Here is a 25,355-nt window from a genome sequence, read left to right on the forward strand (position 1 = left end):
GAATGAACACATCTTTCTTGAGCTGAGCTCAGGGAACAGCTACAGGACAGCTGAGGGTAGAGAGGACATTTCTCATGGAGAGCCAAAACAACTTGGCTTGCTTAGCATAATAAAATGGATGCTGAGAGGAGATGTAACATCTCTTCAGAAGCACTGCAGGAAGAACACTCAGGAGAGGAAGAAAAGGACAAAGCTGGTGCTTACATAAGTGCAATAAAGATAAATTTAGCTTGGAAACTGCCATCCAATCTGAGAACTTGAAGGAGGAAAGAAAACCTAACTAGGTTCAAAATGGACAGTGAGCTGCTTATGATGATGGAATTGCCTGAAATAATTAACACTTGGAAGTGATGACTTGACAGATTATTTCAAGCTCTGTGTCCTGGTGTTTAAATTTACAGGTAGAATTTGCTATTCTAGTAAAAATGAGACTACGGAGTATTTGTAATGAATGGTGGTTGATTTATATCTTGTTTGCAATTGCTTAGCTACAGTATGCATCAGAGTAGCTATTAGCTGGCAGAATCCCATGTATATAGTATATATAATCCCAGATTTAAAGACAGGCCTACATGATAAAAGGAAAAATTTGAAGCTAATGCATGCTTTGCACAGCTTGGTGATGAAGTCCTGTGCCCTTGTGGGTGTATGCATCAGAAGGGGTGCTCATGGGCAATTTGATGCTAAATGACATCTGATTTTTCAAAGACACAGCTATTGTCTCATTTCAACAAGTATTGTGTGACCTTTTAGAGAGATTATTTAAATGTCAGTGTCTTGGGCACTCTCACACTAGGCACCCAGCAATGCCTGATTCCAAAACAAGGTGAAGGATGAAGACAAGTATTGACCGAACACAACTTTTATTAAATGTATTTTCCTGCTTCAGTTTTACTTTGACTTTAAATGTATCAAACTGCAGTTAACCTAAATCATTATTACAGCCTTACATTTTTGAAATTTTAAGTATCTTGTTCTTCCTGTTCAGTAACTAGTAAATGTGTCAGAACAAATCAAGAGTGATTTTATCTGTCATTTTGCACTAGTGTTAACTTAGTCATAACTAATAAGGTTGTAGTTACAGATATGTAGTGGCAATTGGGCTGCAGAAACTCAATTTATGTCTTCTGTGAAAGGGCAAGAATCATACTGTCACATTTGGAATCAGACATTTTGGTGGCTGTTTGACCTTTTGTTACTGACTTTAAAGCAGTGGGGCTTTGGATGGTCTGCCTTATACAACTACATCAAGAAACAGAAAGAAAAAAGTCAGTCTGGTTAAAGTTATTTGTTCATATCTTATTTGTTCCAGTAATAGCTTCCTCGGTGATGACATGATCATACTTCCAGTTTGACTATTACTGCCTTTGGATTACAGATACCCAGTTTTGTTAAATGCTTGCATTGGTAGAGAAAAGAGCATGTTAACATCAGTAACAGCCTCTTGAGCTAACTACAGGTTGTTATCCGGAGAGACCACATTATGCTAGCTCTGACCGTGAAAGACACCAATCTCCATGTAGTGTTCTATTGCACAGCATGATTTCCACATTACAAATAATCAGTATTGCATGTTTTCCAAATTCAGCATCTTTTATTTTAAAGCCTGGTCACTAGAACTGTACAGAGTGGTTGTTTGGCCGTCATGGCAGATAAGAAAAATGCAGCCTCTCAGTTCCTAGTGAGTAGCCTGCTGTAGTTATCTTTCAACATCCTTAGGACAAGTGGTAATAAATATCATTCTGGTAGGAAAGTGAAATTTAGCAATGTGATGGATTGAAATTATGGTAAAAGGAACAGGTATTTCAAAGTGTTCATCTCTATTGTTTTATTTGTCTTTAAGAACAGAAATTGGAGTGTACACTGTACACTGCATAGGAAATTGTAGTGAATCAGTGGAAGTGTACAAACTTGAGTATTTGTCACAGCATTATTTTAATGCAACCATGACTTTTATTTTGCCTCTTGCCACTGATACACAGTGTGTTCTGAGCTTGTGTCTTTATTTGCTTGAGATATCTGTTGCTTTCTATATAAAATGTAATATTTGAAATGTAGTATCTGTAATTTCAGTGTTCAGAGGAAACGTTGGTACTAATGCTTGTTACAGGGAAAAAAAAACAACAACAACAACAAAAAAAAAAAGCCTCATGCCCTTATTATAATTTCTTAGGGTAATTTGATCTACAAACTACAAGTGCAAGCTTATCTGCTTATCAGCTAACTGTCTGTTCTCAGCTCTGAATGAAATAGATGCATGTTGACCATGGTTCAAAAACAGCCACCATTGATTTTCCTTTTATTAATTTTAATGTTAGGGTAATTTCATCACTTTTTCTTCAATTTGTAATTTACCCTAGGTTTTTCTTAAAGATCTTCCACTGTCCCAGCCCTTTAGTTTTAAGTTTTAGATCAAGGTTTCCTTTTGTTTCTGCACTGGAACTCTTTGAGCATGACCCATTTCACCTCTGATCTAGTTTTGCAGAACCTGCTTGGTGGCTCAGTACATCTCTTAGCCCTACTTCTCTGTAAACCTCTAGAAGCAACTTCTGTTGTGTAGTTTAAAGATCTGCCATCTAAGTACCGCAGTTGAACTGCACATAGGCAGAGCTCAACTTTCAACATTTTAATGCTCGCTTTTCCTTTATTATGCTCATTTTTCCTTAGTTTCCTTAGTTCCTTAATTTCCTTAAGTAAACAATCTTTTAGCAAGCTTAATCCATTTACCCCTGGGGCCTGCAGATTATGAAAAGCACTTCAGAGAGGAGCTTATAGAGATCTGGGGTTGCTTCTTTTCATGGGAGGGATTGCTGCCAGTGTGTTGTGCCTTTCCTGTGGCAGTTATTGCCTATCCCAGGCCTTGTGCCTCATAAGATCTCAAGCACCAAGGTAACAAAAAGCTGGACTACAGTGATAAAGTGTATAAAAAAACAAGAATCACAGAAATGTTATAAAGTGCTTATTGTCTGTCCATAAATCAAGGACCAGGTATAATTCAGCATGGCTGTGGGGACTCAGGTATTGCTGGATTTGTGGTGCAGCAAAGTGAGTCATGGACACCATGCTTCGCAAACTGGCAAGCTTCCCAGACCCAGCCTCATCCCTGGCATCTTCCCCATGTCTCCCTGTTCCCATTGACCCTGCCAAACCCCATGGCTCGAGCCTTGCAGATCCTGTGCTGCTGCAGGTCACAGAGCCCTGGTCATGCAAACCATCTCCCTCAGCAGCCAGTGTTGTCTCCACAGGCTCATGTATCCTTAGCAGTGGCCATTATGCATCACTTCTGAAAGCTTCTGGTTAAACAAAGACTGTGACTCCTTCTCACTTCATGAAGATAATGGTCAGAGACAGGGTGCAAACAAAGTCAGTCTGTGAAGGAGAGAGGGTAGCTTATCTTTGTCTGAAACAGAGCCACGAACAATATGTCAATGTCCATACATATTCAGCTCTGAAGACTAGCTTGCTGTGGTGTAATTTTGGAAGTTGAGGTATGGAAGTCATTTTTCTCCAATAAAAGTAGCTTCTATCAGAAGATGATTGGAAGCCCTGGGGCTTTGCCTGTAGTTTTGGTGCTTGTAGAGTAAATACGTTGCTTTGCTGAAGTCTCGTGTAATGATGTAAAATTACCATGACACATGTACGAATGAAAGCACTGTTGTCAGGGTAGACAGGGTAGCCAAATTATTGCCACCCTGTTTTTCCAGTATTCAGTTTAAAAAGATGTGGTTGTGTTTGTTGTTGCTGCTGTTGTTGATGTTGCCTTTTATATGTTTTAACTAAAAGTTTTAATGTCATTTTAAGTAAAGAAGAAAAAGAAAAGCCAAGTGATCATGTGCTGATTCCATATACAAGGTAGTATGAATTGAATTGAACTGAATAGATAGCACTGAAAATAGATTTGTCCTTCAGGATCTGTTAGGTGAGGAAGGAGGAGAGAGTTTTGCAATGATGACAATCACTTTGATATCATTACTTGAAATAGCTGCAAGCAGAAGCCATAGATAATAATAATCTTCAAACTGTAGAGGTTGATAGCTCCAAGAAGCCAAGAATGACTGCAGCTGCCTTAAGTAATGGTGGAACAAAGCCATCTAGTTGTGAATACTTTATGCAGATGAAATATAATCACAGAGTCAAAATATGCAGTCATCAGGTTTGAGATCCAAGAAGCAGGTGGTACACATGTCTATCTCAGGGTTTTGGAGGGCTTCCCTGGCATCAAGCCTCTCAAAGAATCATAGACTAAAGAAATTGTTTTGATGCCTACAATTAGAGAACACAAGGGGACCGTCACTTCAAACAGAAAATTATTCCTTGTCTGTGGTCTCCTCCAGGCATTCAATGAGGCAGATTGTTCCTGCTATAAAATAATGCTTCAGAACTCAATGCCACTTTTTTTCTGGAAGGGGTAAATGGAACCTAATGACAGAGAGGAAAAGATTTCCAAATTTTGCAACTGGCAACTACTACCAGATGATCCATGAGCTTTTAAAATCCATGTCCATGTACATCAAAGCATGGCTTCTCAATAACTGAGCAATCAAATTTGTAGAGAATGTGGCTAAGGTAGCCCACTACTCCTGAATTATTTATGACCTGGTCACAGCATTTGTAGATGTGTTTACTCTTTATAAAATGCCTGCAGGAAAAATTTCAAAGATAATTTTTTGCTTCTGTATTCCTAGAAAAAAAGACCACTGTAATTAATAACATTTTAATAACCCTGCAGTTTCAGTGTTCACTTAGTCACAGAATCACAGAATTTCTAGGTTGGAAGAGACCTCAAGATCATCGAGTCCAACCTCTGACCTAACACTAACCAGTCCTCCAGTAAACCATATCACTAAGCTCTACATCTAAATGTCTTTTAAATACCTCCAGGAATGGTGACTTGACCACTTCCCCGGACAGCCCATTCCAATGCCTAACAACCCTTTTGGTAAAGAAGTTTTTCCTAATATCCAACCTAAAACTCCCCTGGCGCAACTTTAGCTCATTCCCCCTCGACCTGTCACGAGGCATGTGGGAGAATAGACCAATCCCCACCTTGCTACAGCCTCCTTTAAGGTACCTGTAGAGAACAATAAGGTTGCCCCTGAGCCTCCTCTTCTCCAGGCTGAACAGTAACAGTATAGTTTGATGTTGATACTTAATTTCTATTAATCTTAAGTACTAAAGCAATTACTACAGTTTTGGAGCCACAAGCTTAAGAGAAAAGAACATTTTAAGGAAGAAAAAAAAAAAAGAAACAGTATCAATAGTGAATAAACAGTCTTGTGACTTTTAGGATATTTTAATATTTTTCTATAGCAGATGAAAAACAGTAAAGTACCATGCATATGAAGTTCATATCTGAAAGCAGCTCTGTTCTTTCTTGACAAATGGAGAAATTTATTGATAATCTATCAGAATATGTGATCAATTTTTTCTTTTGCATTCATAAGAAATAATGAACATGCACATATGTGTATGGTCCAATGTGGTGTTGAGAGCACCAGCTGAGTAGTTAGTCTTCCATTTTCCCTTTTAAGTTGTTAACTTAAAAAGTGCATACAGAGACTGAGTCAGTGTAAAGTGAGACCAGGCATTGATCCTTCTTCCTTGAACACTTTCATCATGAATTCTGTTATTAGAAACTAATATCTTGGAATGCTGTCACTTCAGTCTGCTTTCTTTATGTGCCCTTTCATGTTGATCATTAGCATTTCTCTGCATGTGTATGTTAAATAAACATTCTCTAATGCTGCCTTTTTCCTTCATTTTTCTTAGTTTAATTATTCTAGTTGGAAATAAGTAAATCTGCCAAAAGATTAAAGAAATGGCTTATTCATTATTTAAGTAATGATTGCCCGTCACTGGTCAGACAAGTGAGTTGGTATTCAACTGACCACAGGTCAATATCTACAATGTTGAAATCTATATCTATGCTAATCACCCCAGGGCTGTCTTTATAGAAAATGGAAAAGAAAAAAAGCATTTTCAGGATCTGATTGTTGTCATCCCAAATTAGGCAACTAAAATAGATCAGGGGATTTACAGCCTAAAAATGCTACTCTTACTTGACTATAATTGAAAGAATGACTAGCTTAGGTGTTTGCTTTGTAGATGTCCAAAGGTACATGTAGATTAGATATATCCTATTGCCATGCTCAAATTAATCATAAAAGCTCAGGGTTTTTGTGATATGACACTTCTAATGTGAATGTACTGTGGCTGTGTTTGTTGACATAAAGGGCATAGTGCCATTCAGTGCCCTGCACAGATGAGCAAGTCCTGCTCAGCACAAGCACCAAAAGCAGTACAGTCATGTTAGGAATACGTTTCAAATGGATTATGTTACCATGCTTTTCACCATGACATACCAGGGTAGGTCCACATTCTTTCCAGAATGGGTCATTTTGGGAAACAGCATTACACTCTGATTGTATACATGCAGAGGTGGTTAATACTTGTTAGAAGTTAGGTCCTGTTACAAAGAAAAACGTATTACATATTACAAACAATAATAATACCTAGCCTTGCCTCAGCAAGCTTACAAGGAGCTAATTTATAAAGAACAAGGGAGGAACCTGAATACAAGTAACATTATCCTGTGGAAAGGTTTAGGAATGATACATGGCAATTCCTCTTTCATGGAATAGGGTTCAAAAAGGTGACAGACATTGAATGCTGAGAATTTTTAGGTTCAGTAGTTAATTCAGGACATTGCCTTAACGGTGATTTTTCCTGTGGGTTTTTCCCCTTAGGATGATTTCCAGCATGCAGCCTCAGAAACCAACTGGGAGTCAGTCACAAGCTCTGTCTCAGTAAGTAGCTTGTTACTATTTTGCCCATGAATAGATTGATAGAATGGCATGAATCCAAATCACTGTTATGGTACCTACACAGAGAAGCCATGTATTCACCTTTGGCAGAGGATAAAATAAGTGAGTAACAAACTTACGCTTTTTAACCACTGTGTTTTTAAAGGGAAAAGATTCAAAATATGCCATCGGGTGTTGTAACCACATGAGATAGCCATTTGGAAACATTTCTTGCTTCCAAATTCGTCTTGCCAAGATGAAAATACAAGATATAAACACCTTAGGATTTTCAGTGGTAAAATGTCTTGACCTAAATAGAAGATTTTACTTATAGCAGGCTGGTAGAAAAAGGGATTTAGCATTTTATTGTCAATATGAGATTTTTTAAGTGTTTGTAATATAATACTGTATCTAAAAGTCTCCATATTCATCAATGAAATGTGACTCAGGGAAAAAAAAAAAAAAAAAAAAAAAAAGAAGGAAGCCAGTGTCCAGTGTACAAATATTTTTCTTTTCATCACACTCAGTTTGTGTCATTGATATATTCTGGGTCCACATTGTGGGGAATAGAAAGGTATCATCAGACTTCATATTATGGGCAGTCCTTTTCTGTGCACCATTCTGGCTGGTGAAGACCATGTCACAGGTCTTACAAACTCCTCCTTAAACACGTAAGTGCTCAAAGCAGACTTGAGACCAATGAGAACAATGTTTGGAGCATTTTTGGATGAGAGTTTACTGATGGCACCTATCAGTAGTTATGAGGAGTTGCCAGTGGAGGAACAGTAAATAAAATATTGGTAAATTCTACTGATTAGTATCCAAGCCAGACAGTGAGTAGAGAGAAAATTCTGTAGTGACAAAAAAGAGTCTATTCCAATCTCACCTGCATTTACTCTTGATTTTGCAGCTGACATTTGTCCTTCATGATAAAATGCTATGATAGACTTGAATTAATTGTGCTGCAAGTGCTCAGTAGCAATGTTAGCAGGACTGAGATATACTGGGTATGCTAAGAAGAAGATACTAGAGACAATTTTGCTAAAAGACACAAATTAATTTTTCATTCTAACATAGAATTGGGAAAAAAAAATATGCCTGATAGAATATTTTGTTTTAAAATTTGGTAGGCTAATGTTTGAAAATGTAAGCTCAGGGCTCCCTCATCAGGTAGCTATGAAAATGAGATCATGTATATGGTAAACACCATGATAATTATCCTTAACATCATAATGTCACAATATGTCAAAAAATAAGCCAGTATTTTTTCATGTTGAAAAAAAAAAATGTTTTATCTTCTACATTTCATTTCTAAAAAGCTGTTTTTAATGTGTTAGAGGCAGAGAAGTTCAGTACCAATATTACAGGCAGAACGCTGATGGCCACTGTCACGAAGAAGCCTACAGCTAAATCAGTAGCAGAACTCCAGTCTCTTTGATTGCCATGCCATCAGCAATCCAATTAAAAATACCATCCTCCTGTACAATGCTAGTGTGCACTGCACCCACTAGCCCTTTTTTATCCTCAGGGAAAATAAGGTGGAGAGGTTGAGTAACTTTTCTCAAAAATATCAAGGCAAAAAGTCTGAGAGCATGCAAATTCTTCAAGTGAGAAAGGTTTAACGATTCTGATGTGCTTCTGAGGGGGCAGAAGGACAAACTTGGACCTGTCAGTTGCTGGCAAGATGACATACTGTTCTGCTGATAGTAACGTAGCATGACAGATATATTTTGTTACTGAAACCCACAGGTAACATTAAGACCCATTTTAAGATCTGGATTACTTGCAATGCTTAGAATGAAAATTTAAGGTGAGCAAAGGCTTTCTTCCTTGTTTGAGGTCATATCAGAGACAAAACCATATTTCTTGTTTTCTCTCAGAAATCTAAAACAAATAGTTCTGTCCTAATCCCAGCATGGCCAACCCAGAAAATTAATTAATTAATTAATTAATTAATCCTTATTGGGTTAGCTTCTATTATTTGTGAAGTGATATTGTGACCAACAAATAACTGTGATGCACATTGAAAAGCCTGCCAGCTTCACAATACAGATAGAAAATATATAAAAAAATGGGGGAAAAGCAATAGAAATTATGGATAAGAGTACTAACAGGAAAGGTAGCTTTAAATCTTATGAAATTAAAAATGTGCTCAGTGCTTTTAAGAAATGTAGAAGAGGTATATTATATGGAAAATCTTCGCTATTCACAGCTTCTTGCCCTCTCTTTGGATGTGATCTCAGAAGCCAGATTGCAATGAGCCAAGCTCTTCTGCAGCTAGTGTTTCATTCTTGGCAGGACAAAAGAGAGGCAGTTGGGTTGGCAGCTTTGAAGTTACTTTTGGGCTTGTCACATGATGTCGCTGCCAGTAGGTTCTCTGAGCTGTTGCAATAATTTCTCTTGATTTGGCTGTCACTGAGAAAAAAAGTTAAGCTTTCTTCTGTGTGCGAACTAGGTTGTGCAAATCTCTCAAGTAGGGCCTTTTATACTGAAAGAAAATGGGGAATCCCTGCTGTCTGTGTTAGTTTGACATGCCCTACAAATTCACAGCCTGACCTGCAGTTCTGTTATGAAAAGCACATTTGAACACCTGAAAAAAACTCGTGTTGTCTGCCATCCTATGTCTGTTAACCCCTCCTTCTTGTTTCAGAAACATAGACTTTAGTTAAACTGCTGAGAAGGGGGATGTATCCATGTCGTGGGGTGATCCCTGGACAGCAGCATGCTCATATACACTCAGATTTCCTTTCTGATTGTCACTGGGTTGTCGGAGGAGATCATTGTTTTGTGCTGCTATTTCTTCAGCACCATTGCACCTTTTCCCTCCCTCTCTCACTTTAGAAAGGGAGCCAGGGGCTGGCGTTTCCCAGTTGGGCTGCAGTCACAGGTCAGCCATGAGCTCCCCTTACCTCTCCTCAATAAACAAGTAGCATTTCAAAGTATTTTTCTTTTGTAACCTCAAAGACTGCATTAGTACACTGCATGATGCCCAGCAACAGCACTGTCTATCCTGCAGCACTTTACTGGTGTGAGCTTTTCATCTCCTGGGGTTTCCACCTCTTTGTCAGTCTGTACTCTGAGCCACTTAGAAGTCAGGAGAGATGCTTTGAGGTATGCCTTCCCTTTTAGTGGATCATGAATTTTTAGAGCCATCTGCACTGTGTCTCAGAACTGCACTATAGAGGCATTACAGGCACAAGTGGCCCTCAGAATCTTCTTGTGCTGTTGGCAATAAGCAGTAAAGTGCAGCTATGCTTTCTTGACCACGCCACTGTAATGTTTTCAACTTCTTCTCTTTCTTGTGTATAATGATTTAGATTGAGCATACTTTCAGCAAATGTATGCAGTAAAAAATCAAGGATTGTAAATTTTGTGATATATCTAAGAGGAAAAGACAAAAAGATTATTACTTCTAAACTATTTTAGCCACCGTTGAAGGACACAATCCTGCAAAGATGCAAGTAACTTCACTTAGTTGAGTTGAGCCTTTCATTGCTACTCAACTGAGTGAAGTTAACCACAAAGATTAATGGTTTAACATATGTATTTACTTGGGAGATCAGGCAAAAAACTATTTTGGCGGGGCCATTAATTTTAAATGGCATGTTTCTGCTACATTACTTCAGAGCTAGATTTTCAGGATAGAAAAGGGCTCTTTCATTTTCCAGGGCTTTGCCCCAGTGTCTTAACTTAAAATAAATAAATGAATAAAATAATAATAATAATCCAAACAAAACTCTCGTGTTACATTATGCTTTTTATTGGACAAAAGCAACTATTTTGATTGTGGTTCTTCAGAATGTAACAGATCTGCATTAATAGTTTTTCTTGTGCATCTTTTACACAGTTATTATGAGGCTTTGTGCTTGGACAAGGAAAAATGTGGTATCAGGATCCTGAATACTGTGATTCTAACCAAGGATTATGAAAAATGTTTAAAGTTAATTCCAGTAAAAGTGAAATCACTGCAGTCTTTCTTCAAACTCAAGTTGTGTGACAAATTCAGAGGGAACAAAGTGTGCTCAGAAAGTGGTACTCGGCTCTTCCTGCTTAGAAATAATATTCCATGTGGTATTGTGATATTGTTGTGAGGATATGACTTTGTTGGTAATCCCAATATTCATTGCTACATTGTGGAGATCCAGATACCATGTTTTCATTTTTTTTAAGTAACTTTTGGTTTTGGTAAGAGGGTGGTAAAATTTACATTCATCAATATTTCATAACAGGTTTCATTCTTGGGAATAAAGAGCCATCTTTTCAAGTCTTTAACCTAGCCAAATTTGTAGTCCAAACTGACCAAGGAGGGAAAGAAAATCTAGAGAAGTTGCTGCCTTTGTCTTTCTCTGCTGTGGTTTCTGATCAGCCTCTTTCAGATTTACCTACAGACCTGGCAGAGATGAGAAGGCACCACTCCAGCACTACAAGGCACCTCCATTCTGTGGTCTCAAAAGGCATTTCCACAATATCTTTGCACATGTGCAAACCATCATGTCCTTGGAGGACAGAAAAAGTGGACAATCTAGCAGTAGTGGTACTGCCTCTCCCCAGATCTCCTCCTGGATTTCACCAGGAGTTTGTTTGCTTCTTGCAAAATAAAACACAGGCATAACACAGCCTGATCGAGCGAAGGACTTCAAAAGATGGCCCAAAGTACCTGTTTCAGTCAGAAATAAGACAATAATATTGTCATTTGTTTTGAGTGGTGTTGCAACTTATTCCAAGTACACTGAGATGTATGTCACTCTTAGGGGGTCTCCTATCCCTCTCCATCAGTGACTGACCCTACGCTCACAGCAGAAGCACTGGATCAGACCATTGCTGCATTTGACACGGTGGAGGATCTGCTCAAACACTTTAATCCAGACTCCTGGCAAGAAGATCTGGAGAATTTGTACACAGACAGTGGCCACCATTATCGAGGCAGAAGTTACCATGACAGGAAGTCCAAAGGTAGGAAAGATATAATATATAAATTTTGCAGGAAAAATAGGCTTTTCCTTCACTCCTCACAGAAATGTCTTAAGTATGAGATTCTGATGCCTATTTTCTTTTTGGGGCCATAGGACAAACTATCACCTGTTACAACTAGGAATAAGTCATTTAATCCTTAATCATTTTCTGACTGAGTAGGATCTCACCTGAGAAATCAGTATGAAAACTGCCTATCATTATGATAAATCCACAAACACAACCACAGGCCTTTGAGTAAAGTGCAGATGGTTCTCAGCTTCACCTTCTTAAACATTACTTTATGTTTAAGGCATGGGGCTCCTAATTACCTGCATTATCATCCTCTGTTAAATACCCTGCTTTGGGATTATTCTCTGTTGAGTGAGAAATAATCACTTTTATCACATCGTGTTTAGGGAAGCATCTGCTGCAGACACCTGTATGTGCAGCTGGTTTTTTAGGATGTGAGCATCTCACAGTTTTTCATTATGTTGGCGGCAAGCATTACTATGGTTTAACATCTTAGAAATTGAGCAAAGTATGCATTTCTGGGTTATGTTTCTTGTTTTCTTCTGTTAGTTCAAATAATCCACCAAATGGTAGAGCAAAGAGATGGTAAGCTAGGAAAACCATACCGATAAAGAAACACTATATAAAAAGTCATTCTCCTAGGTCATTGGTGGGCATGAGTTGGCAGATGTAGAATGACATTAGCAGTGGTCGGTATGCATGTGGTCATCCTGTCTTGGTGTGTAAGAGGCTAGTGGCAGAGAAGTGGGCTCTCCCATGCCTTTTGAACTTGGTGCAGGAGAATGACCGCAGGAACATGCAGTATATTAGTAGTTACACAGCCAGCTTAGGCTGTAGTTTCCAAAATGTGTTGACTATCTCTGCCTTTTGGTTCAGAACTTAAAGAAATCTGTAAAAAGCCCTGAGAACCCATCTAAAGAAAGTTGGCCCTCTTTACTTCACTCCATTTTAGCACATCAAAATTTTCAGGCAACCACAACACTCCATCTTTTGTGAAAAGATCACCTGACTGCAACAGCATCAGAGATCAGTTTGATCTCTTTTAGGGGTCTGTGAAACATGAAAAGTATGTATCCTATCCAGGCTGTATTCAGCACTGATAGACATGCATACCGAAGAAATAAAATTACTGTTTTGATTTTACTAAAGGTGATTAGAAACCTGGATCTTGTACTCTTTCTGCTCTCCAAATGTCATTTGATCCTCAGAGCATATTTGGCCTTGTACCCCATATGTATACATGACAACACATACATAGAAAATAGCATTTGATGCTTATGTAGGCTGATGACATAGGCTATAGGCATCAATTTGATTTTCTGTTACTGCTCAGAAAATTCAGATGTATAAGGGTTTCTTCATTATTGTTTTAATGCTTTTGGTTTATTTAGTTAAGATTTCATTCTACTTATTTATTTATTCATTTTTTTTTTTTTAACTACAGGAATTAACACAGGGGAGGGAGGGGGAATTAACACTGGGACGGGGAGGAGGGGAGAGAAAAAAGTTTCACAACAGTTTTTCTTTTGTCTTCAAAAAAAGGTCAAATTCCCTAAATATTAGCAGCCCTCTGGACAAAAGTACCTCAACACATTCAAATCTTTAAAAAAAAATCAGTTAATAATTTGTCTTTAGTCATAAACTTCTGACAAAGATTAAAGACTGTTTCTTGGATGATGTCAGGAGTAGCGAATAACTTTAACAAGTCTTTAAATTAGAAATGCCTGGTGGCTTTTAAACACAGACACTGTGGATCTCTGAGGAATGTTTATAGGCACTCAGATAAACTTGCAGTAAAGAGAGCAGTAGATTATATCATTATTTATTTCAGATATCTATTTCTACTTCCAGCTTGGGTTTTATTCTTTATCCTTTGTTAGAACAGCTGTGAGGTAGATTAGAACAATTTGATGTAATCTCTGCCTACCTTTCACAATATTTTCAGAACAGGTCATATAAATGATATAAATAAATTGGTAATGATCTCACTCCTATCAAATTCTCTGCCCATACCAAATTGTGCCAGAAAATTGCGTTTAAGAGGCAGTGTTGCTGAATATCAGTTCTGATAACAGAGATATATATGACATATATAATGACATTTAAATGGTATTTTTTTCCTTAATTTGGCAATCAATAATTCACGAAGATAAGGATCATAGTTAAGGAAACAAGCACAGTGTTTTAGCAAAGCTTAAATCTACTGAGTCATGGGTTAGATGAAGTGGGAAAGTACATCAAGAGATTGCCTAATCTAACCTCCCTGCTCAAGGTAGGACCATCTGCAGCAAGTTGCTGGGGATCATGTCCAGTAGAGTTTTGAGTATCTCCAAGGATAGAGACTCCACAACCTGTGGCAGTGTCTGACCACCCTCAGAACAACAACAACAACAAAGTAGTGTTTGTTTGTTTGTTTGTTTTAAAATATTTAAGTAGATTTTCATATGTTGCAATTTGTCCGATACCTCTTGTCCTTTCAAAGAAGACTCTGGCTCCATCTTCTTTACTTCATTCATGCATTTATAGACATTGATAAGACCAGTCCTTCCCTGGATTCCTCCTGCAACATCCTTAAAGGTGAAGGCTTTGTTGATTAAATGTATCGTTATATATATGATAACCCTATTCCATCTACAATAACTGATCTCATACCTCTACAACACTGATGCAACTCTATTTAGTTAAATGTGTTGCATTCTAATTACACCACTCAGGTGGGATACTGTTATCAGATGTGCCTTGTTAATAACCACATGAAGTTTGAAATTTAATTCTACTTATGTTCAATGAGGTTTTCTGTTAGTCACCAGAGTGACTAACACACTAGTATAGAATGTAAATATAGAATCACAGTGATACCTAGACAAAATAAAAAGACAGAAAAAGAAAGGGGAAGATACACACTTGCATTTTCAAAATCCTTACATGAGAGGTCTTGTATAAGCTATAAACTATGGTGTACACCTTCTACAAGAAAATATGACAGAGTAGAGGTTTCAAAAAGCTTTGCAGTAGTTTTAACTGTACTCAAAAAGGTTTGCTCATCACTGATGCATTTTAGAAACTCTGAAAGTGTGAATATGCAGCCTTAGGCTCATCCTAGATTCTCAGGAAAAAGCAGGTCATACCAAATAAAGTATATCTTCTAAAGTAATTCCTCTTGATTTGCTGTAATATGTTTTAGCTGACCTCAGTGTCATAGTAATTTGGCTGTTACAAATACAAAACTTCTCTAAAAGGCTATCACTAGCTATTGGGTTATTTTATACTGTTCTTAGCAAGAACACCAACACATATAAAAAAGAAAATGGCCATATTCTGCAATTGTGTTGAACTTCTAGACAAATAGGTCTCTGTTCTTTTAGGGAATCATAAGGAACATTTAGAAGTGTTTGAAGGGAATTTGTTCATCCAACAGTTGTGTTTTTTTTGTTTTGTTTATTTTGTTTGTTTGTTTTTGAAAGCATCAGTGTATCTGCTTAATACTAGAAGAGCTCCTCAGACATACTGCTGTAAACAGTTCCAACTATCAGTTAAACATCATTTAACTTTTGCCACATGCTTGTTTGCATTTATCTTTTGTTATTCACTCTGAAGTTTTATATCTCATTAAAAATTCTTTAGAAGGTTTTTTTTTTTTTTTTTTAAGAGAGGAAAAGTGGAAGGAAGGAAGGAAGGAAGGAAGGAAGGAAGGAAGGAAGGAAGGAAGGAAGGAAGGAAGGAAGGAAGGAAGGAAGGAAGGAAGGAAGGAAGGAAAAGAAACAAAGAAGGAAAGATAACTCTGCCTGTTAAATGACCTGTGTTTAAACATCTAGGAAGAAGGAAAAGAGAAAGAAAAAGATCGGTGTCTTATTAGATCCAAATGTCTAGGGGATGTTACATAAAGAAAAGGGTCATCTTTAGAATTTTTTTTTTTTTTTTTCATAAATAGACCTAGGAAACAGGAACATCTGTGGATACATTCTGGTAATGAGCAAGACTACACATGCCTCTGAGATCATTTTCTTTTTGAGAAACAGTATGCAGGAAGGCTTTGGCTATCAGAAGGAATTAATCAGGTGGGACATTCTTGTAATAACATCTGTCTGCAATGACAGCTTTACAAGTTAAATAAATAAACACTTTCTAGCATAGCCAAACTGCTCCCTAGAAGGGGAATAGCAAGGTGAGACCACAAGTCTTAACAGAATGTTGCTGCCATCCACTGCCATACAGTTTCCCAATATCAAGCAAGTAGCACCATGTCCTTAACAATACCTTTTAATTATTACTGTTTACAATGCTCTAGGAAGAAGTTAAACAAAATTTGAACCCAGGAATGTCATTTCTCGGGGGTTTGCAAACAGTGGCCAATAAATTACTGCAGACATCCATGTACTCTTCCTTGAAAGCTTCTGGGATGGCTGCCAGCAAGTTTCAGTGCACCAGACAGGGAGTGCAGGCATCACAAATGCTGAATGCATGCTCATTCATAGCACATGTGAATATTCTGACTAGATGGAATGCCTTCTCAAGTAGCTGCTAATATAAAGTATTCCCTATGCTTAAAAAAAAACAAAACACACAAAAAAACAGTATACTTCTTCCTCTCTTCCTCAGTTAGGAAATGCTTTATCTGTTGCATGCAAATAGCACACACTCATTCATTTCATAGTCTTAATTCAGATCTACATCCATATTCTTCCTCCTCTGTAATAAATGAGATATTCCCTCATGCTTTACATGGCATTATTTTTTGCCACTGCAGTGAAAGCTTTTCTTATTAAACCCTTTTTTTAAAAAAAGCTAGTGAAACTTGCATCATATTATTTATCACTGGAATAAGCTGTTCAGTTCCATTGATTTCAATGAAGCTATGTCCATTTACGGCATTGATGGTTTGGCCTGATTTTGCTACTTGACCCATACCACAGCCGATAATTGGTTTGCTAGTCTATAATAAGCCTATATATTGTGAACATTGTTTCATGCAGACAGTTATAATCCCACTGAAATTCTGATCTCTCATTCTTCTAAAATAATAGTTGCCATATCAAGTAGATTCATCTTGGCATTGTGGTTCTGTAGTAAATCCAAATCACAGCATCTTTTCCCTAGTTCGCGCAAGAAAAAACTGGGCAGCTCCCAAAGTTTTCAGGTATATTTAACATAGTGATTATTGTGATATTATTAAGCATGTGCAGGGGAGCACTGATTACCTTTAACCATGTGTGCTGAAGACTAAAAGCCACAGGGTTTGATCAACATTTTCTATGGAGAATAATTTCATCGGCGTTGATGTATTTGGGTAATTTAATCAGTGGAAGATTTAACTGTTTACTGCATGTATGGGACTGAATTTTCCAACTCAAGCTCAACCGCACCATGTCTGCAGTCAGCTGCAGCACTGCTCTGAATTTCTTTGACCATTTGTATAATATTTCTGCACTACCTGACACAGCTCTGACACACACAGGAGTACAAATGCTGGGGATAAGGGGTGCAATAATACATTCATAGGTCTCCGAGAAAGTCCATGATGTATAGGAGAAATTTTTAAATGTCTAGGCAGAATAAAAACAGCAGCACAACCTTTGTTACAAACTGTAAATCACACATGAAAGGGGATGAGAGTCAAACTAGAACTGAGCTTTGGACCCATGTATGACACATAATGCTCGTACCACGCTGCAGTTCCATCACTTGCTGGTGCAAAAAACATGAGCAGGGGCAAGTAATGAGTGCACGTCTCTTGCATGTGTACATCTCTTTAGCTGCCAAAAAGAGTACAAGTGTTAGAAATTTCAGCAGGATTGGCAGTGGCTTGCTTGCCTTTGGCAAGAAGCCCAAGGTGATGTAGATTTTTGAAGGGGAGAATAGTCAGGGAGCCGTGCAGTCTCTGCACCAGTTTCCTATATAATGTGGGTAAATCCCCTCAATGAGAGTTAGGCATTTATCGTCTTTGAAGTTCTAAGCCTTATACTCTCCCTGCATACTGATGATGTTTAATGTTGGTCTATTGTCAACATAGTCTGGTAATGAATGTCATCCCAAAATCCAGTTCCACACATCCATATTGCCTTCACAGCAGACCATAATCAGACTTTTTAAACCATATCTGTTCATATAGTTGATGATGTCGATACCTTTTCAGGAAAAACAGCAAACATGTAGACATCTTGGCATTTAATAGAACAATTTTGGATACAAGGGTACTCTGTGGATAAGCTCATCCAAAACTCTACCCAGAGCAGGACCAACTTCAAATTTAGAACAGGTTACTTAGGGCCTTCTCTAGTTATGAATATTTACAACTAGTGCACAACATTTTGGATAATTTGTCCCAGTGTTCAATCACCCTTATGGTGATTAGTATTTCTTTAGAGGTCCCTTGCTACGACTTGTGATTTTTGCTGTGCATGTCCAAGAAGAGTCTGCCTCCATCCTCTCTATAGCTCCTTTTAGACAGCTGGAGACAATTGTTAGAACCTCCCATAGTCTACTCTCCAGACTAAACAAATCCAGTTTCCTCAGCCTCACTGTGGCTGCTGTGGACCAGCTCCTTAACCATCCCGGTCATCCTTCACTGTACTCCTAGTTTGTTGATCCTTCCCTTTTGCTGAATGAGGCTCAAAACTGGACACAGTACTCTAGATAGAGCCTCACAAGAGCTGAATGAAGGGGGACATTCACCTTATGCCTAAGTTTCTCCTAATGCAGCTCAGCATGCAGCCTCTATCACTGCAAGAGCAAACAGCTGATTCATGTTCAGCCTGCTGCCTACCAGGATGCCAAGTCGTCTTCTGCAGTGCTGCTATTTATCCAGTGTGACCCTAGTCTGGACTGATGTTTGGGATTGTTCCAAGTCAGGTCCAGGAATTTCCATTTGTCGTCACTGAACCTGATATGGTTCTTGCCAGTGCATTTCTCTAGCCTGCCAAGGACTTTCTGAAAGGCAGCCTTGCTGCATACAGACAATTTTCCACAATTTGATTTCACTGACAAACTTGCTGAGAATGGTGTGAATACACCATTCTGTTCCTCAGGTCATTAGTGAAAATCTTCAGCAGTACTGGTTTTGTCATTAACCCCTGGGAACGCCACTAGCAACCAGCCACCATTTGTACCTGGAATTGCTGGCCACTTTGTGTAAGCTCCCTTATCTTTCCAATTATCTACCCAATTTGTAGTCCACCTATTCCACTGTATCTCAGCAGTTCGGCTGCAAGGATGCTTTGGACTCCTGTGTCAAAAATAATGATAAGGCCAGGGTAGGCAGCATCCACTGCTTCCCCCTCCTCCAGCAAGTCATCTCATCACTACAGGTTCTCAGATTGGACGCTCACAATTTGCACATGGTAAATCTGTGATGGCAATTTCCAGTCAACCTCTTGTCTTTCATGTGCCTGAACATTGTCTCCAAAAGGATTTACTTGTTTATTTTACAACGGTTATCCTGACTAGTCTGCAGTTGCTCAAATCCTCCTTGCCTTGTAGATGGCCTTGACATAGTGTATAGGACTGTGAGTGAGGTAGATACCATCTCTTATACCTCAGCTCCAATCTGTAGCTGATGCATGAAAAAAAAAAAAAAAAAAAAAAAAAAAAAAAAAAAAAAAACATGTAAAAGGTTCAGATATGAAAATGTTACAGCCATGTACATGTATGAATTTGGAACACATACAGTATTAAAATAAATCCTAGCAGACTGTCTTTTTAAGCAAAATCAGTGACCATCAGCATGGGGTTTCTCTCCTGTCCAGTCTTGAAAGCTGTGCTTCTAAACAAGACATAGTATCAGCTGCAGTCCCTCATTTCAGTGCTCACCTCTGATTAAGATCAGTGTTTAAAGGTAAGCACATGCCTTAGTGCTATTGAAAAATGAGGATGGATTTAAGTGTAGGATTTAAGAGGGAAGAAGGAGCAAACATTGTACCCCAAGTATCCACCTTGCTGCTCCAGTACATCTTTTTATGTCTGCCTTGCCTTTAAATTGAATCTCTGATGCAGGCATTCTGTAATAATACTTCGAAGTTATTTGCATCCAGTCTACAGAACCTTTTAGTTCTAGTTTTAAATTAAGGACTCCAGTGGTTTCAGTCCTTGATAAGTAAAGCAGCAGGATTTCACACCAATCACACCAAGGCTCGCTTACGTTTTAGTCACAGCAGTGAAGAGATGCATGAAACTGACTGTACTGTAAAATCTCATTGTTATATGGGTGAGGAAATAGACTGGCTCCAGACAGTAAAACAATCCCAAGATAGGGAAAAAAAATGCATATTGAAGCTTTCAGGAGAGTTATTCAGAGAAAAATGTGTTCTTTTGTTATAGGGGTTGCAAACCATGCTCTAAAGCTAATTAGGCAATAGGAACTGTTCTTGAGTGTCAGCAGGATACTACTAGAGTACTGTACACGTACTTTAGAGATGTTGCACACTCACCTTGTCCCACCGAGCATTGGATTTCAGTAGAGCAGAGTCAGAAAGAATGTGTTTACCTCCAGACATTTTTTTTTTTTGAGAGGATGATTTGTGTAGCTCTTAAACCTGTTACCTGATACCTGAGGTGTGATATGGCAAAGTGCAGAATTCACATCTTAAATGAAAGCTCTGGATTTGGGGGTCCTGAGAACTATTGATAAGTCATTATCAGAATTCTATGAATATGAAACTAAGGAGAATTCATGCAGTTGTATTGGAAAATTTCCCATACTTTCTTTTTCAAAATTAGTTCACCACGGAAAAATACACTAAAAATGTGTTTGTTTTTTTCCACTGATTGATTTCAGAATTCCTGAAAAATGCATCTGTTGAAAGCCTTGAGCCCTCGTCAAAAACAGCTGAGCTTTTCATATTGCATAAAGCAAGTTATCCTAATTATCTGGTTATTCCCTCCTATGCTTTGAGCAAGTCAACAGCTCTCCACAGTACTGACTCAGCTACAGTCTAAGAGATCCTGCAAAGACTTCTGAAAGTCATCAAAACTAAGCTTTTGAGGGCCAGTGAGTAAAGCCTTTCCTCCAGAGAAAGCCCTCTGCCAGGTCACCCTTGCCATTTAAATCGAGCAGCTTAAGCACTGGAACTAATATGTGTGACACTGTCTCTGCAGGAAGGACCCCACCCTGGTCCTTGAAATGTTGGTGCTGTCTTTCTCTGCCAGTCCCTTTGCAGAGACTCATTCCTGTGCTGATAACACAGCAGTGATAATAGGTATCAGCTCAATGCAGGAATGAGAACTGTTGAGCCTCAGGGGAAATTTAGTCTCTGATAGAGCACATTTTGTTCTGTCCCCTGGACATCTTCGCCTGGACAGAGACGCTGGTTCACGTCGCCTGGGTCTGGGCCCTCTTTAATGACCAGACTGTTGCCAGAAGCCTTGTTTGCTGTGTTACCTCAGTGGGAGGCATTGTAATCAAGGGCTGAATTAAACCTTTGAGCATTTTCTTCTAACTCAGTCTAGAGATGCACCATCGACATAATGCCATCCCTGTCCACTGCCAGCCTGTCCTGCTAGGAACCTACTGGTATCGATATCCATTCCCTTGGATTGCTGCAGGACAGAGTGTGGATGGCCTGGGCATTCCCCTCAAGAAATCTAATCACTCATCAAGGCAGAATATTTTCTGCTTTCTTTTTTCTTTGATTATTTTTCCCTTCATGCCAATCATTTGAAATTAATATTGGCCAGGTAGTGCTTTGCTTTATCTGCCTTGATGGCAGAGGTCCTGGTGAGAATGTTCAGAGGAGTGCGAAACACTTCCCTGTGAGAAGAATTAGCCTGAGAGGCTGCAGTGAGAAGGGGTAGCTTTGAAGAATGACAGTGGAGAACAAAATATCATCTGTTAAAACAAAAAAATCAATATTCCCTGGTCTTCTAAGTCCTGACTGTGGACATTTGGGATGTATTTTTCTCCCAGTGCATGAGTATACCAACAGCCCCATTGATTTTGTGCTTATATCAGGAGGATGATCTATACCTCTTCTGGAGAGATGCTAGCTCTCTGGACAGAACCACTGAGATTTCATGGTGAGATGTATCACAACTGCTATAAAATCACAATTTATCTGTTAAATTCCCTTTGACTGAGATAACACCTTGCCAGAAAACTGAAGTTGCTATGATTTTGTGTAACAGTACTCATGACATTTATGTACCCTTGCCTCTTGCATATCTGCCATGAACCAATGAGTATCTCAAGGCCAGAATGTAAAGGTGGATGATATTTACAAATCACAGCTTTTTCCATAATTTACTTTGTGACAAGCGCTGAGTCACGGACAAAATGAAATGCAATAGTGCTCCTTACTTTTCTGGAGATTTTCACATGTTTATAGCACAGCACAAGCATAGGTGAGCTCAGTTCCAGAGATGGTGGTGAGCTATTAAAGATGCCTGTGAAAATCCGATATGTTCACAAACACTATACTGTTGTCTCAGTCCTCATTTAAACCATTCCTGTTTTGCTGTTTATATACCTGTTAGCAACTACTATCTGGAGTGGGAGGGGATTATTTTTTGTTTTCTGTACCTCCAGTCATTTTGTTATTTTTATTTGTTCACATTAATTTATCTTCTGATTGTAATTTAAGTAGTGATTTATCACTGATAAAAAAAAAAAATGAGTGATCTGTCAGTGAGAAACTGTTTCTGATTTTCATTTTTCTATTTTTTCCTAAAATCCTGAAATGGATTTATAGAATTTTTTTGAGTTTTATTTTAGCTTTGCAAGATAAAGCTAGAAACAGCACTTAAACTTACAGTTGATCATCTATAAGTCATTTTTATGGTTGGCTTTAATACTTGTTTCCATGATACATCTCACAGAGACACCAGGCATTTTAAACATCAACCAACTATTGGCATTCAATGAAGCTCATTAGTTTTAATTGTATCTCTTTGTATGTCTATTATAACAGCACTTAAAGGCTGAAATTAATATTGTTCAGATTGATTTAGGCATCTAAAAGTGAGGTATGTAGACTCTATCCACAAACAATACAGACAGGCAATTCAGGAAAGCAAGGGGTGTCACCTGTCTTAACGGCCCTTTTGAGGAAGGGATGAATCCCTCTACAAAGGCATTTCTCTACTGGCCAAAGGAAGAGCCTTGTTTAAAGTGTTTGCGCTTTATATGCCTACAGTTGGGCAAAAAATTGTGCCCAAAATAAAAAATTACATCATCTCAATAAGTATAATCAGGGAAGGAAGAGAGTGGTGGAGGTGGAATCTCTCACACAAGGTTTCAGCAGATAGGAAACAGAGCAAATAAAATAACCAGTCTTGAGCTTTCAAGCCAATATTTTGTTACAAGCTTTGCCATCACCTTTAGAGTCTGTGTGAGCTCTGCCGCGGGAGTTGGTGTAGGAAGTATGAGAGACGAGATGACCACCTGTAATGACTTAAAATTGGTGTGTTTATGTTTATCTAGTCAGAAATCACTGCTGTACTTCATGTGTTTTCCAACCAGTGCCACATCATTTGGTGTTGTTGGCTGCCCAGGGAATAGTATGAACTGGAGGGGGGGAATGTCTCATTCAGTCCCTACTAATGAACTCTCTTTTGCATTGCAGTTGACCTGGACAGGCTGAATGATGATGTGAAACGTTACAGCTGCACTCCAAGAAACTATTCTGTCAATTTAAGGGAGGAACTGAAGCTGACAAATGTAGTATTCTTCCCTCGCTGCCTCCTCGTCCAGCGCTGTGGAGGAAATTGTGGTTGTGGGACTTCGAATTGGAAATCCTGCACATGTGTGTCAGGGAAAACAGTGAAAAAATATCATGAGGTATTTTTACTCTTTTTCTTTTCTTTGGTACCTCTTTTGTTTATTTATTGCTTATGTGAATTCCAAAAGCTTTTCTCAGACCTATGTGTGCAGCCATGTTATTTATCATGTTGCATCTGCAGTGTGAAGATGAGCAAAAATTGCTAATCGTAGTGAATATTTAAGAGAATGCTCACTGTGATCAGTGTTATTCCTAAAGTGAAGGTTCTGCCTGGGCTTCCAGACAGGCTCAGGTAGCCTGAGGGTGGAGCATCCCTTAGTCAGTGGCATTGCTATTGCTGTCCATGCTAGATACCAGCTTGGTGCCTCGTGGAGCAACTTTCACACCTTATGCTGCAGTAAGCAGCTGTACACAAATGAGCAGTGGTTACAAACAACTATATATTTTTTTTCATTTTTTTTTCAATATTATTTTTTAGTAACACAGAGATATGTTCCTTGAGGCATTTAACTGTGCTTCCTCTTGGTTTACACTGTATCTTTTAAACTTATGATCACGCTAGGAAATGACAATTAAGTAGCTTGTAAACTCTCTTCCCTTCCAGATTTATTACCCATAGGAAGCAGCTGAATATTTCAGCCTTAGTTTTTTTCCCACTCAGCATTTTTTTTCATGCAAAACTCTGCATGAGAACGAAGTCCATTATATTTATTTGTAATCCATTCAGAACAACAAGTTTCCCTTGTTGGAGTGAACAAGGAAAGAGAATTAGAGATAATTTTTTTATTCTCTCCTCTGAATCAGCATTTTCAAAACCAGACAGGAACAATATTCACCAAGTGAACATAGGAAAACTTGAAAGGAAACTTGGTATGATCCTTTCAGTGTCTGAAGGTATGTAGCTGTGTGCCATGTTGACTTAAGTTTCTGACACATATCTCTTTTAAGAGCTTTGATTTGCCACTTGGCTTAAGTCTTCAGTGAAAGTGAACTTCATGGACTTTTAATCTGGAGGTAATGTGTGCTCATAATGGCTTTAACTTGGGAGAGCCTAAGGCTGAAATAGCAGAAGTCTGCTGAAGGTCAGACAGTTTTCCTCACTGTGAATGGTGAGGTTACCCTTTTCCAAGGTAAGAGAGTTTTCTCACAATTAGCTGCAGCATATGGCATACTCCACATCATCTAGGACTAGAGAATAGTTAATATTTTATTTAATTTTAAGCAAGATGCAGGGGATGACCCTGGTAATTACAGAGCGGAAAGTCTTATCTCAGTGGTAGAAAAGTTAATTGGAAAAAAATTAATAGGTATAAAACACCTAGATGACTGTGAGCTGATAAAATGAAGCTAGAATGTCTTACATATGAATAAATATTTATACAGCACCATACCATTGTACAAGAATGCTAAAAGGCCTGGCACCTCCTTCAGAGAGCTGATGGTCTACCAGACAAGATCAGTCATGGATTTGATAAATAGCAAAGCAGTGGAAGAGATGAACAATTTGCTACATAGGAGTGACTATCAGTGGGTGTCCCCGGTGTGGGGATTAAGTGTTATTTCATGTATGATCAGTCCAGAAGGAGGTGAACAGTGAGTGGCAAAAATGACAGATAACACAAGAGATAAAGTACTCTAACAGCATAGAAGGCTGCATGGGTTTTTCAGAAGACCTGTGAAACTACATATAAATACAGTTTAGAAAAGCAGCAAGCATTGGGACAAGCAATCTCAACTATTTATTCATATAGCACTGTGCGTGAGAGGGGAGGAGGGAGAAATGAGGGATGGAAACTGGACCAAAGGTCGAGTAGTGAGTCACTGTGAAGAGCTTCAGGAAAACATTTGTTTAGCACAGAGG

The 25,355-nt window shown here is 38.5% G+C and overlaps 1 protein-coding gene across 6 annotated transcripts in view; it reads left to right on the top strand.

The window, feature by feature from the left end:
• The window catches only part of PDGFD (platelet derived growth factor D), a 145,416-nt gene that overhangs the window by 107,182 nt on the left and 12,879 nt on the right, over positions 1–25,355 (top strand). For 4 of the 6 annotated variants that reach the window (XM_038175891.2, XM_038175906.2, XM_027465069.3 and 1 more), the window contains 3 exons: positions 6,747–6,806; positions 11,555–11,756; positions 23,339–23,553. In XM_038175891.2, coding sequence (XP_038031819.1) covers positions 6,747–6,806; positions 11,555–11,756; positions 23,339–23,553 — 477 coding nt within the window. The remainder of the gene's footprint in view (positions 1–6,746; positions 6,807–11,554; positions 11,757–23,338; positions 23,554–25,355) is intronic. The other 2 variants (XM_038175904.2, XM_038175916.2) reach the window with 1 other exon arrangement.

This window comes from Anas platyrhynchos, chromosome 1 (assembly GCF_047663525.1).
Source record: "Anas platyrhynchos isolate ZD024472 breed Pekin duck chromosome 1, IASCAAS_PekinDuck_T2T, whole genome shotgun sequence".
Lineage (NCBI taxonomy): Eukaryota > Metazoa > Chordata > Aves > Anseriformes > Anatidae > Anas > Anas platyrhynchos.